Here is a 14,180-nt window from a genome sequence, read left to right as displayed (position 1 = left end):
ACCACTAGGTAATGTGCTTGGACTTGAACACTCGTAATAAAAACGTAACCAAACTCATTAGAAGTTGTGCAGACATGTAGGAGTTGAGAGAGAGGGTTTACGTAAAGGTCACAGACCTAATCTTCAAAACGACACCCTGAAGAGACTCTCAGACTGATACAGGAGCTCCTACCTGTGACTCGTTGAAGTCACGGCAGATCAGAGAAAAGTCTGGAGGTATTAACAGAACATCCTCAGGCTAAAAGCTGCCGCTGGATAATGCACACGACAGTCCTGACTTCAAGGTTTGCTCACTTTAAAACGATGACTCTAAAATGAAACATACATCTAAATAACCATCCATTAGTGCTCACCATGAGGAAGAGCGGCTGGTTGATGTTGGACAGGATGTGGACGGAGTTGGTGGTGACGGACTGAGCTCCGGCACACCAGGCCAGAGTGTAGAGCCACGGCTGGCTGATCACATACAGGTTGGTGCTGATGTTCACCGACTGGTACTTACTGGAGAGAGAGGGGGGGGGGGGGGGGGGGGGGGGGGGGACTTCACTACCTTACCTGTCTATTGATTGTTCCTCTTCAGCACAGGCTATCTTAACAGAGAACAAACTGAATCATGTGAAATCATTTTCACCCCAAACCAGAAAGAGTGAAATGATTCAAACTTCCATGTAGCTGAGGTCCCCTCAGTGTTACAGGACGGGAGGATGCTGTTGAACTGGATCCTCCATCATCACTGACCCGGATCTAAGTAGTGAGTGGTTCTGTTTCTCTTTGGCCCTCTGCTGATATTCCAACAGTGCTTTTGTGATTATTAATCTATTTTATTTTTGTTTTAATATAAAAAACAATTGAAATATGATTTCTTAATTGTACCTAATTTAGCCTCATTAGGATTAGGAGGAAAGGGTGGAGAGGAGGAAGAGGATGGTATTATTCATCACGATGAGCTCACTCTGAAACACACACACACACACACACACACACACACACACACACACACACACACAGGTATCTCTCTCTGTCGGGATGAAAGCGTCCTTTGAAAGTCTGATGACCATCTGTTGAGGTGAACAGTGTGAGAGGTGCAGGGATTGTTCTGTTCCAGGTTGCACAGCCTGGAGTATGAACTGGTTATTAATATTTCTGAAGGGTCGGTTCAAAACGAGTTCATCTTAATCACAAGCTGTTGATACAGCGAGGAGCACCAGCTGCACGCTTCATCAGCGAGCAATAGAAGCTAAAAGCTATGCATCTATTTTACCAGAGCTAATTGGGTTTAATTTGGGACGCACCAACACTGATGTCAGTTATCGGGCCGATACCGATTCAAACAGCTGATCGGGTATCGTGATAAAAAAAGTCCGGTCTGAAATAAATAAAACATAAATGATAAAATGATCCCAGTCTCCTCCACACAGCGTATTAATAAAACACCGGACTAGTGAAGGATTATCTTATGTTATCTGATACTCACAGTATCAGGATCAGGACTGGAACGTAGAAACAGCAGCGATACTGATCGGGTGTATCACACGGGTTATCCTACTTTTAATTTAAATGTCAACGTGTACAGCCGCATGTTATTACAAAGACACCACACAAAGATTCAGTATTGTAGATGAACTGGTATCTGAATGAAAACCTGTAAGTGACAAAAGGTGTTGAATGCTCCACCTCTGGCAGTGAACCAGGCAGAAAAGAATCAGCATGTTCAACACAACGCTCTGATTATGATGACCACAAAAGGGCTGCAGAGCACAACTTTGAGACAACTGTTCCCACACAGTGATTATGATGATAGCACCGTGGTTCAGCCAACCGTTGTGACAAATGTGGCGCCACGAAAGCTGATATTTCCATGTTTTCAATGTGAAGATGAATCACCAGCAACAAGGGGAAACTATTTCAGAGGACTGTGAGAGTCACTCAACCATCTTCCTCTCCAGATTGTTCTCTGGTAGGTCTGCTGCTCATCAGCCTCTTCTCTTCATTTCAACTCCGTCTGCTCCCAGTGTGTACCTCCTCCACTGCTCCTCCTCACTTCAACCACTCCTCTCCTCCACTGCTCCTCCTCACTTCAACCACTCCTCTCCTCCACTGCTCCTCCTCACTTCAACCACTCCTCTCCTCCACTGCTCCTCCTCACTTCAACCACTCCTCTCCTCTGAATAGGTTCCTCTGTTTTCTCCTGCCATGAGCTTCTCACCCAGGGGCCTGTTGTTCGAAAGTAGAATAAAGACATCCAGGATAAGTGGGAAAGCCAGGTTGGACAAAGTCTCATAAGTTCATCCTGGCTTAATTGGTTGTTCAAACGCCGAGCCAGGCTGAGGAGGGGCGGCTTTGTCAAGCCAGGTCTAACTAATTTGAGTAAGTGCGCTGCCACGGCTTTCTTCAGTAGACCACAGAGATCAATCACAGATTCACTGATGAGACGACAGGTGTGGACACTTTCCTCCGATGAACGGCGGATCTGAATGCTGACGTAAGGTGACACACCTCTCATAAAATGAAGCACCGCTGCTGTCTGGAAGTTTGGAGGCGGACTGATTAAATGAGTAGTGTAATTAATTGCAAGCACCTTTGCAAGTGCAGCCATTTCTAATGACTGTAATGACTGCAATAAAATCTGATTTGAGCTGGCAAACAATATGAAGGGTGTTTATTTACAATGACGAACACACGAATAGGCCCCAATTATGAAAAAGAACTATCGTAATAGGCTAACTTTATTTATTTTTTTAATTTGATCATGTTTTGTTTTATTTCTTTTTTTTAAATAATAATTTAGCCTACGTGTTGTTTGTTTAAAAACGAGGCCAATGCGTAGCCTTCATCAGAACATGGAATGACTGTATAAAACACATTCATTTCTGACTCCAAAGATAAGACAACAGAATCAACTAAGCTTGGCATTTAGCCTGGTCTGGAGCAGGCTAGCTGCAGAGAATAAATCACCATGGTAACTTGACCAAGATAAAGTTATCCAGCTTTCGAACAACCGACTGCAGGCTAAATTCAGCCAGGATAACCAACATATCCCGGCTTAATCCCTTATCTAGGTTTCGAACAACAGGCCCCAGGTGACTTCAGGCTTTGATAGGCCTTGCAGTTGCATCCTGGTTAGCTATTTAAAGTAAATAGTTCTTTTAAATATATATAATCTATAACATACAGGCAGACAGTCACTCGTAGTACTAGCAGAATGGCGTCACACACATGAGCCATTTAAGTGAAACCACGCTGCTGCAACGCCCCATGTGGTGTGAACACAGCAAGATGGAGTCACCGTGGAGGTCATATGTACCTCGAGTTACACAACTACACACATGTAAACACACACATGTAAACACACACGTAAACACACGTGTAAACACACACGTGTAAACACAAACGTGTAAACACACACGTGTAAACACACACACGTAAACACACACACACGTAAACACACACGTGTAAACACAAACGTGTAAACACACACATGTAAACACACACGTAAACACACACGTGTAAACACATACGTAAACACACACGTGTAAACACACACGTGTAAACACAAACGTGTAAACACACACGTGTAAACACACACATGTAAACACACAAGTGTAAACACACACATGTAAACACACACGTAAACACACACGTGTAAACACAAACGTGTAAACACACACGTGTAAACACACACGGGTAAACACAAACGTGTAAACACACACGTGTAAACACACACATGTAAACACACAAGTGTAAACACACACATGTAAACACACACATAAACACACACGTGTAAACACACACACGTGTAAACACAAACGTGTAAACACACATGTGTAAACACACACATGTAAACACACAAGTGTAAACACACACATGTAAACACATACGTAAACACACACGTGTAAACACAAACGTGTAAACACACACGTGTAAACACACACATGTAAACACACACGTGTAAACACACACATGTAAACAGAGGAGACCCTCTCATAAGCTGTACTGTATGGGAACATTTAGGGAACATTATTTTGATTTAATTATTTTTTTGAATCTGTGAATGAATCAGGATTTGTTTTGGACATTACAATGCAAATGTACACATTTTAATTTAATCAAATACATTTCCGCAGTACAAACACACCACAAATGTATTTCATTATTTCATGTTTTCCTCTAGAGCATAAATAGGAGCACGTCTGTATTCTCCTGATTTCTTCTCAGTTTCTATTAGTGGCATTATTATTATTATTATTATTATTATCTGTACACTGTGGTGTTCAGTAAAAAAACAAAACATATTGCAACTTTTGTGCGAGGTTGTATCATTTTGGTGGAAATCATTTCAAACTAATCTGAGTATTTTGAGGTGACAATAAAACGATAAAAGGGTTTGCTGCAAATTGCGCATGAATTGTGAATTGTTGTTACATAAATACAGCAATCACAAACATTGTGCTGAAAATGTTAGTTTCACAGAGTAATTCCTCTCACGGATGGTGCGTACCTGAACTGTTGTTGTGACATGGTGCTGTAGTGCAGGTTCAGTCTGCTGATGTGTCCGTCTGTCAGCTCCTGAATAGACGCCTTTTCTCCAGAGGTCTGCTGCAGCTCTGGGTCCACAGCCTGGACCAGATCCCTGTCCTCAGCTGGCAGCCACAGCACCTACACACACACACACACACACCCACACCCACACACACACACACACACGCACAAAATACACTTTGACCACTTGCAACAACAAACGGTAAATGAGGATAGACTACTCTTGACGTTGTTGAAGCTGGGGTTGGTGGGTTAGTTGGAGTTACCTGTGAGGAGTTGATGTGGGCCTGCACCACCTGCAGAGTGGTGTTGATGTACGACTGATAGTAGGGATGTCCGTACGGTGGCCTGTGCAGGTCAAACAGCACTAGTTTATCGCTACAGGCCGCCAACTCCAGAAACTGGACCAGTGAGGGAACCGACTGGTTCTGGGCCTGGGAGCGGTCCGCCTCGGACAGCGACGACACGGTCCCAAAGGGATCCCTCTGTGACAGAGCGCGTTGAAACAAAGATGCTTAGTCATTCTGATAATTCATAGAAGATTTTAAAAAACAACCATCATATTTTTGTTTATTTTGATTATTGAAAATCTAACAGAAAAACAATATCAAACTTGTGTTGAGGTCCATTGGTTTCCATTGGTATAAATAGTATGAATTCATTCAACTGTTTTGTTTTACCATTTACTCTTTACTTTCTCTTAGCAGATCATTTTTACTGCTGTGCTCCTAGTTTACTAGTTAACAAGTGAACTAGTTAACTAGGATGTACTCAGTGTCCTCTTGCAGCAAGAAATACTAAAAGTTTTGGTTACAAGGACCTCAAATTTGCAATTAAAACAATAATTTACCTTTGAAAATGTTCCAGTAAATATGGGTAATATAAAAACAAGAATGAGACGTTGCAGTGCATTAAACGGTGTGACATTGATTAGCTGTATCAGTATTATTTGCATGCTTTCTTCATGAACTTTCTTCCCTCAGGGTTCAGTTAATCTTCCAACGTCTTATGAAGTCTTATGAAATGAAATGAAATAAATCCAAAGTTCTGCATCAACCTAAAGGTTAGGCAGATTTGCTTAGTTGCTGTACAGACTGAATTTGGAGATTAGTTTCCATCCAGAGTCATACCTGTTCTTACTTTACAGTTATCTCTCAGGGAACACCAGACCTTTACATAACATCAAAGTTCTAAAGTGTTCAAGGTTCAAATGTCTGTCATCCTCCCTCTGGTGTGGATCACACTTCACGTCTGTTGTTCTGCACATTTTGAGCGAACCAAGTCCCGAACTCAAAGCCTCACCGATAAGAACCAGTCGCCAGCGTTCAGCTGCTGCAGCTCGGCCCAGGTGAACATGGAGGCGTCGACGTGTGTCCGATTTGTGAAAACCTCTGCGACATTGGTGGTTCTGCTCAGAGTGGAGTCGTGCATCAGGAAGGGAACCCCATCATAACTGCAGACAGAGGTGGACAGGCCAGGACACAGACATGAGCGGTGAGCAGAGAGGAGGAGTGAAAAGGAAAGGAAATGACACAAGGAAAGGGGACGGGATGACGAGAGGATGATTAAAGTCACCAATAAGCATTTAACTCTGTAAGTCTCTGTTCGCCCCTCAAAACACCTGCAATCAAATTAAAGCCGTCACACGCGCACGCACACGCGCACGCACACGCGCACGCACACACACACACACACACACACACACACACACACACACACACACACACAGGTGAGAGCCGTTGTTACCTGATGGTGATGTCAGTCTCCAGTCCTTCTCCTCCAGCTTCCACTGCCTTCTCAAACGACATCACAGTATTCTCTGGAGCAAGCTACACGCGAAAACATTCCCAGAATGAGAAATAATAAATAGCATAACCATTAAGACTGGAGAATTAAGACAGGTCCAGCCGTCACGGGTCAGTCTCACCATCGGAGCCCCTCTGTGTCCGATGAGTGTCGGGGCGGGTCCCAGCGTTCCTGCCTCTTTAATGCAGGGCGAGTACATTCCCAGAGGCACCAGGTAGAGGGAGAAGAGCACGGACAGGTAGAGTCCCAGGACAGCCACCTGACGCACTGAGGAACACACAGACACACAGATGTACGCTGACTTCACTGAAGTATTGTTGGGCTTTTTTTCAGTCCAGGAGTTAAAGGAGCAGTGTGTTGGATTCAGGTGGATCTATTGAGAGAAATGGAATATAATATTCATAATATTTGTTTTGTTTTCTTCAGCTTAGAATGAGCCCTTCATGTCTACATAGGGAGCGGGTCCTCTTCATGGTGTCTACTGTGTTGCACCGCCATGTTTCTACAGTAGCCCAGAACGGACAAACCAAACTTTTTACGTTGCCTGAAGGCCACCGTAGTTCTATGACGCACTATGAGGCCGGGGTGAGCCAGCGAGCGTCATACAAGTACCAGAACGTTTCACTACAACAGCTATACAAAGGCTTCATATGAAATCTGTGCATCACTTCATGTTTTATAATTAACACAACAAATACTACACACACACACACACACACACACACACACACACACACACACACACACACACACACACACACACACACACACACACACACACACACACAGACAAGTCCATCTGCAGCACACTGACTGCCTCTGAACATGGCCCAGTTCAGCGTTGAGCAGTCTGGTAGCTGGAGTCGACGTTACAGTAATCAGGATGAGATCCAGTAAGTCTCTCCTGATAGGATCAACGTGGTGGTCTGGTGGTGGTCTGGTGGTGATCTGGTGGTGGTCGTCTGGTGGTGGTCTGGTGATGGTCTGGTGGTGGTCTGGTGATGGTCTGGTGGTGGTCTGTTTAGAACCAAATCTGCCCGGGAAGCTACATGTCTTCTACAAAGTATCTCGACCGTCATCATTGATATTAACAATAGACACGTACAGGTCAAAGACAATGCAGTGGAAAGGGAGTCCCAGAGACAAGCAAGAAGAAGCAGACTGTTGCTTACATGAGCAGGCCGGGTAAGAACAGAGGTCAGAGGGATGGAGAGAGTGAATAAAAGAAGACAGAGAGCATCAGGGAGACAAGAGGAAGAGCACGAGAAGGAGACATTGATTTTCTGTTAAGAGGAAGAGGAGGGGGAGAAAGGAGGCTGGCAGGGAGGTCTACGGCGGTACAATCCATGCCAGACAAGTGCGTCACGCTGCTGAGGGGTACGTTTGATTTTAGAACAGCTTCATCCCCGGTGGGCGGGGCCGCTCAGAGCCACTACAGCTGAAGCTTTGAGGCCACAACCCTTCACTGTCCGTTAGAACCAGGTCCTTCAGCTACTCCTCCAGATACTGCAGCTGGTTGTGCCGGTCTCTAGGTTTAAATTCTCTATAACTGTCCAAACATCAAGACTTCAGATGTACAAAGAGTTTAAATCAAACAGGTTTTATATCATACTTTGTTTCTTTAATTACCATAAAAAAGTGTATTTTCTTTTTGTTTAGCTTTAGTTTTTCAGCAACATCTAAGTCTATAACAACTGTTTATGTGTTACATAGTTAAAGTTAGTGCACCGTACAAAGCTATACACCTTTCCTCAGAGCACCACAGATAACAGTGAGTGCAGCTTTCATTCCTCCACCAGTGTTTGTCTAAACAGTAACGGTCATTTAATCAATTCATTAAGATGATTTCATCCACAGATCTGTAAAACATGAAGACAAAAGCACTACTTTCAGTCTTGTGTCTACAGAGATGTGCTCCTTACTTTCAGCATGAATAAAAACAATACAAACTACTAATGGACTAAAGAAGTATAATAACCACAGCAACCGACTAAAGATGAAACGTTTGATAAGAAACATCAGAGAGCCAAAGTCCCGCCTCACTTCCAAAAGATGAGACGCTCGTCAGCTTACCTCTCTTGTTCATGCGGAAGAAATGCAACGCTATTGGCCAGGAGAGGACGGCCAACAGTGAGACGGCGGCCAGGTGGAGGAACGGCGCTGTCACCTAGCGACGAAGAGAAGAAGAGAACCACACGGTGGAAGATAAGGGAAAGGCCAGAATGTCAATCATAAAGCACAAATTAACATATGTGTGAACACACACAAAAAACATGAGAAATGCTCTCCTGTGATTGCCCGGTGTGTCAGGACGGACTAACCTGCAGCGAGAGAAGGAGCGTCTTCCATTCTTTGCTCCAGAGGTCAGACAAGATGGCGGTGGCTGTGACGGAGAAGGCCAACGCCATCAGGATGCCAGTCTGACCGAAACACAGGAGGAGACAACACATGTGATACCTTGGTGTGTCAGCGTTCATTCATAAGGATCATTATTATTATTATTATCATCATCATTACCTTGTGGCTCCAGTGAAGGTACAGCCTCTGTCCCTCAGAGAGCAGACACACCGCCAGCACCTGTTCAGATATTCATCAAAGACTGACATGAAGCTGCTGCAACTCATTTGATTCTTTATTGATTGTATTTTGTTTTATTTACACTCTACATATTTACACTCGTACTTTGTACTGCAACTGCTGCAAATCAATCTCCCTCAAGATAAATAAAGTCTTATCGTATATCAGTTTGGACCGGTCCAGAACATATGCGGGTTCTATTCAACTAGAGCAAACTGAACATTGTTAATCATAAACAATTATTCTTTTGATGAACAATGAAATCCTCGGCTTTTGATGCCGTAGCAGATTTAAGAGAACGTGTGGATGTCTTCACACTGCTGACCACATTGTTCTGAGTCTCAGACTCTGTCTGAGGACAGAGTAAGTCTGTTGATTTCTCCTTCACATCATGCGTGTGCATCTTTCTGCATCATATAATAAGTCCAACAGAATATTTGTCACCTCAAGCAAGAGGACAAGTACCTAAATATCACACAAAGGTTTGATGAGTGAAGAGATAGACAATCAAACACCATCCACAAATACAGAAGAAGATTTCTAAACTCAGAACATGAATATAAAACAGATATTTGTATTATTTATGTATTATGAGTTGTTCCTGTTCTGATGTTCTGTTCACACTGTAAAGACCTCTGAGGGACGTTTGTGATGTTGGGCTATACAAAAATAAACTGGATTGAAAATTGAATAAATTGAGACAAATGCTTTTCATTTATTTGTAAATTAATTTCATGTACTAAAAGTTGTGATTTTACAAATCTTTTTAGTATTGGAAGGTGCTCTTTATTCACGGATTGTCTCTGTTCACACAGATAATCAGGAGACACATCTCTCTCAAAGGGCTGGGAGGGTTGATGGGCTAATGAAACACCGTGATTCAAACACTCTGGTTGAATGTAAAAAATGAAATAAAGTGGCACTACTGCTCATCTCTCACAGAGGCCCAGCGTCTTGCTCAAGAGCACCACAGTAGCTGCAAAGACAAAGGCTGTAGACAGATCAGAGTCCGTACCAACAGTAGAGCGATGTATGTGAAGAGAGCAGCGGCGACGACCAGCAGCACCAGAGACCAGGGAAACCAGAAGCCCAGAGTCCCAAAGTTGAACCTGAAGAGACACGAGAACAACCAGTGAGCTTCATGACGTCAACCAAGTCTGACTGATGGGTTGGTCTTATCGTGCATTCATGTATTCACTATTAGGATGAGCAATAGAGTGAGCAATAGAGTGAGCAATAGAGTGAGCAATAGAGTGCTGCAGGGATGACGGACTTTTGTTGGCCAACCCGGAAGTTAGAATCTCACTTTCTTCCTCATTTTTACTTTGGATTTTGTATTGCAGAAAATCTGTGATTCTTATACATTTCATTCAACAAGGTGATAAAAGTAATGAACATTACTTTAATGATTTCTGTAGCCTCACCTTGTGTAAGAAACATTAAAGCTTCAACACTAATGAGAGGTATCTACTGATGTATCTCATATCATAGAAGGAAACGCTAACATCTCTGCAGCTTGTTTTAACCACAGACCTTCAATGAACCACTGACTTAACTGCTGACTCATTCCTCAGGTTTAGGACTCAAACCTGCACCACTCTATTAGCTCTATTAGCTCCTTTATGTCTATGTCCATAACCAACATCATGGACATAATCATTAACCTACACTCCTACCTCAGGGTTCATACTGTGGCTACTCTACATACACAATGCTACCCCACTATATTTCATGGCACAATCATTGTATATTTTGTATATATTTTGGATTGTACCATATATTGCATCTTACTGTCTTTTTTTTTTTTTCTGCACCTGTCGTTATCTTGATTTACACTTTTCCTACTTTGCATTGCAACTGCTGCACAGCAGTAACCCCAGGATGAATAAAGTTTATTATCACAACGACAACAACAAGAAAACACTCCAACCAACAGCAGCCTGTGTGTGTGTGTGTGTGTGTGTGTGTGTGTGTGTGTGTGTGCTGTCACCCACCAGTCGAAGTCGATGTAGTCGTTCTGAGCTTCACTCCAGAAATAGAGGAACAAAGAACTCAGGAAGAAGGTGAGGATCAGGAGGCCAAAACTGCCACACTCCACCTGTAACACACACACACACACACACACACACACACACACACACACACACACACACACACACGTCATGTGTTATCTTTGGTGTAACCTACCTGGAGAAGGTCTTCATTTGAATATGTTACTGTACTTTTTAACCCTGTGCTTTGTGAACATAAAGTGTTGTCATGTTAACAGGATTCAGAGTCATAATCGGACTCCCTGATGCTACACAATGTGGCAGATACAGAGGAGCTCCATCATATCACCGAGTGCGTATGGAGGCAGTGTATTTGGATAGAAGCTGACGGAGTGAATATGTGCTCATATTTATCAGAGAAAAGCAGTAACGGACTGTTGGAGTCAGCAGGACGGACGAAAGATCTGTCTGGGGAATCAATACTCTGCTCGATCAGCAAACCGACCCAACTCAACTCACTGCTTACAGTGTGTGTGTGTGTGTGTGTGTGTGTGTGTGTGTGTGTGTGTGTGTGTGTGTGTGTGTGTGTGTGTGTGCGTGTGCGTGTGCGTGTGCGTGTGCGTTTACCCTGCTGCAGCAGCACTCTCCCGGCTGGGCCCGGGCTCTCTGGTATCGTCTCCATTGGCAGCCATAGAGGCCGGCCAGGCAGGACACAAACGGCTGGTGTTCATACCTGAAGCAGTCGAGTAGGACAGAATACGGACCAGCTCCATGTGTGATCATAAGAAGAAGATCTGACATGTGCAGCAGCTTCTCTAGTGAACCGGTTGAGCTGCTGTCAGTTTCAGGTCTTTGAATCCTCCGGTTCATCTAACTTAAAGCTTAAAGACCGAATGGTTCTGAGTCAGGACCTCCTGCTGTGAGAAGCATGAAGAGTGAATAATTCAGGTTCCATCAGGAATCATTCACCGTCAGGCTGCATCAACATTAAGAAGGCTGCCACTCAGAACTGACTGTTAACTTGTTACTTTTAACTGTCGTAGTTTAATCAGTCAGGTTCACCAGGTAGCGTTAACCCAACAAGGAATTTGCGTTGGTGGTTTGGTGCATAAAATGAAATATAGTCAGAGAAAATGAGTACAACAGCGTTCAGGTTCCCTCTGTACAGTCACATACTGTCAGTCTATTTTAAGTACCTGTCTCAAACACAAGTGTCTTCTAGGCAGCGTGAATACATAATACTGTACCTCTGCAGCAGCTGCCGCCGCACCACCTTTAGCTTCCCCAGCTTCAGTCTGGTCACAGGCATACACTCACCCACAGCCCGGCATCACAGAGCGAGAGAGAGAGAGAGAGAGAGAGAGAGAGAGAGAGAGAGAGAGAGACAGAGACAGAGACAGAGACAGAGAGAGAGAGAGAGAGAGAGAGAGAGGAGGAAGGAGGAGGACAAGGACAGGAGAGAGAGGAAAAACAGGCACCACCTTCACCTGGAGGGAGGGAAGAAGGTTTGAATCAATTTAAAATGCATTTATAGGAAAACTAGACTCAGCAGTGTGTGTGTGTGTGTGTGTGTGTGTGTGTGCGTGTGCATGTGGCCTGTTTAAACTAACCCAGAAGCTACAGAGACTCTCAGAAACACACAGTGACCTACATCTGGTGAGATAGTGAATACACGAGTCCCCAAAACCAGCAACAACATGCTACTCTACTCATCATTCAAGTCTTTGTTTGTTTAATACTATAAAGCTACAGCCGCTAACTTTAATACAAATGACTTTGTGTCATATTTACTCAAAACTGTCACTATATTCTGACGATATATGAATAAATGAGGTTCCTCTTCCTCCTGTTAGAGTCCTCCTCGCCTGAAAGGAAACAACCAATCAGAGCAGAGTCTCCAACACTGCAACACTGCTCAGAGCGATCTCTCTCATTTTACAGTGAGACGGAACACTAGAATATGTTTCTGACATCTTTTGAGGCAACGCAGAGAGAGAATGTTGATTCATGTTTGATCGGCGCTTCTTAGTTCGACGGTTGGAGTTAACGAGCAGATAGAGACTGCTCACCTCTGATTGGCTGTTTCCTTTCTCTCCGAGATGTTCCAGTAACACCTCAACAACAACAAGGAGGAGAGAGCGGTGTGGTGTGTTGAGATTAGTTATGCAACAGAACCAGATACCAGCCGGCTCACCACCATCAGCCAGAGTCAGAGCCCTCAGAGTGACACGTTACCATCAAGGGAAGTGTGGACTATCTACAACCAATCCAGTCACAGTCACAGGTCACTGGGCTAAGAGGGTTGTCTTGGAACCGGAGGGTTGATGGTTCACACCTTGCCTGTGACGTGTTCTGAGTCAAAGTGTCCTTGAGCAAGGCACTGACCCCCTAGCCGCTCCCAAAAACAGATTTTTTGTAATTCTGATTTTGGAACGATTGTTTGATGGGTGACTTACAACAATCAATTATCCAACGTGTTGCCAACTCTCAGAGGATTAATTGTTTCAGCTCTACAGTGATCCCAGATCAGACCAGGTAACACCTGTGAGCCTCTTCCTCTCTGTAGTCCTACTTACACTGGACCTGATGTACAGACACAGATAGGTGCTCTAAATCCCACTAACGCAGGTCCAACTAAAGCTTTTAACCCGGGTGCCTGAGTTAAGAACAAGAGGTCAACTCAGTGGATTAACACACATCTTAAACACTCCACTGACCAGAGGGGCAACTGGTTCACTGCTAAGAAGTATGATGTCAATACAGAGAAGCTGATAAGTAGTGATGGAGCAAGTGTTTTACGACATAGATGTTACTTAACTCTCCCTGAATACATACATGCTCTGTTGTGTTGATCCCAAACACACCGACCGTGTTGTTCCGTACATCAGGACAGAATAACAGACGTCTCTTCAAACAGCAACAACATAATCTACTGAAGAGTCTTTCTGTTTGAATATTAACAGATCAACAATTAAAATCAACAGAAAAGACAAAGTGACGTGTGCAAAGAGCTCTTCTGTTTTTGGCAAATACAAACCATAGAAATTAAATGAATGAATAATAATAAAACATCTCATCTTTGGTACTGTGGGTCAGTATGCTACTCTATGTACTGTGTTCTCTAACATCATTAAAGTATACAGACAACATCAAAGTACTCTAATAATATGGTCCAAAGACAATCTTCTCTCATTATGTGAAAGATAATAAAGTGTTATGAATGTTTTTATGAACACTTAGTTTGTAATAACTACTCTATAACTACAC

At 43.5% G+C, this 14,180-nt stretch overlaps 1 protein-coding gene across 3 annotated transcripts in view; it reads right to left on the bottom strand.

Moving 5' to 3' along the window:
- Positions 1-18: 18 nt before the first annotated feature.
- gdpd4a (glycerophosphodiester phosphodiesterase domain containing 4a) overlaps positions 19-14,180 on the bottom strand; it is a 29,733-nt gene continuing 15,571 nt past the window's right edge. For 2 of the 3 annotated variants that reach the window (XM_068716704.1, XM_068716696.1), the window contains exons 2-14: positions 12,161-12,400; positions 11,541-11,646; positions 10,917-11,020; positions 9,938-10,031; positions 8,863-8,922; positions 8,667-8,765; positions 8,419-8,512; positions 6,467-6,612; positions 6,286-6,368; positions 5,842-5,992; positions 4,806-5,024; positions 4,499-4,656; positions 19-501 (exon numbers count right to left, since the gene is read on the bottom strand). In XM_068716704.1, coding sequence (XP_068572805.1) covers positions 291-501; positions 4,499-4,656; positions 4,806-5,024; positions 5,842-5,992; positions 6,286-6,368; positions 6,467-6,612; positions 8,419-8,512; positions 8,667-8,765; positions 8,863-8,922; positions 9,938-10,031; positions 10,917-11,020; positions 11,541-11,646; positions 12,161-12,222 — 1,587 coding nt within the window. In that variant the 5' untranslated portion in view covers positions 12,223-12,400 and the 3' untranslated portion in view covers positions 19-290. Of the gene's footprint in view, positions 502-524; positions 874-4,498; positions 4,657-4,805; positions 5,025-5,841; positions 5,993-6,285; positions 6,369-6,466; positions 6,613-8,418; positions 8,513-8,666; positions 8,766-8,862; positions 8,923-9,937; positions 10,032-10,916; positions 11,021-11,540; positions 11,647-12,160; positions 12,401-14,180 lie in introns of those variants that run through there. The other variant, XM_068716713.1, reaches the window with a different exon arrangement.

Source organism: Cebidichthys violaceus, unplaced genomic scaffold (assembly GCF_023349555.1).
Source record: "Cebidichthys violaceus isolate CVI_PGR_0920_01 unplaced genomic scaffold, fCebVio1.0.p SCAF_1, whole genome shotgun sequence".
In the NCBI taxonomy this organism is placed as follows: Eukaryota; Metazoa; Chordata; class Actinopteri; order Perciformes; family Stichaeidae; genus Cebidichthys; species Cebidichthys violaceus.
The sequence above is the reverse complement of the archived record's forward strand: the minus strand, read 5'-3'. Positions and strand labels throughout refer to the sequence as shown.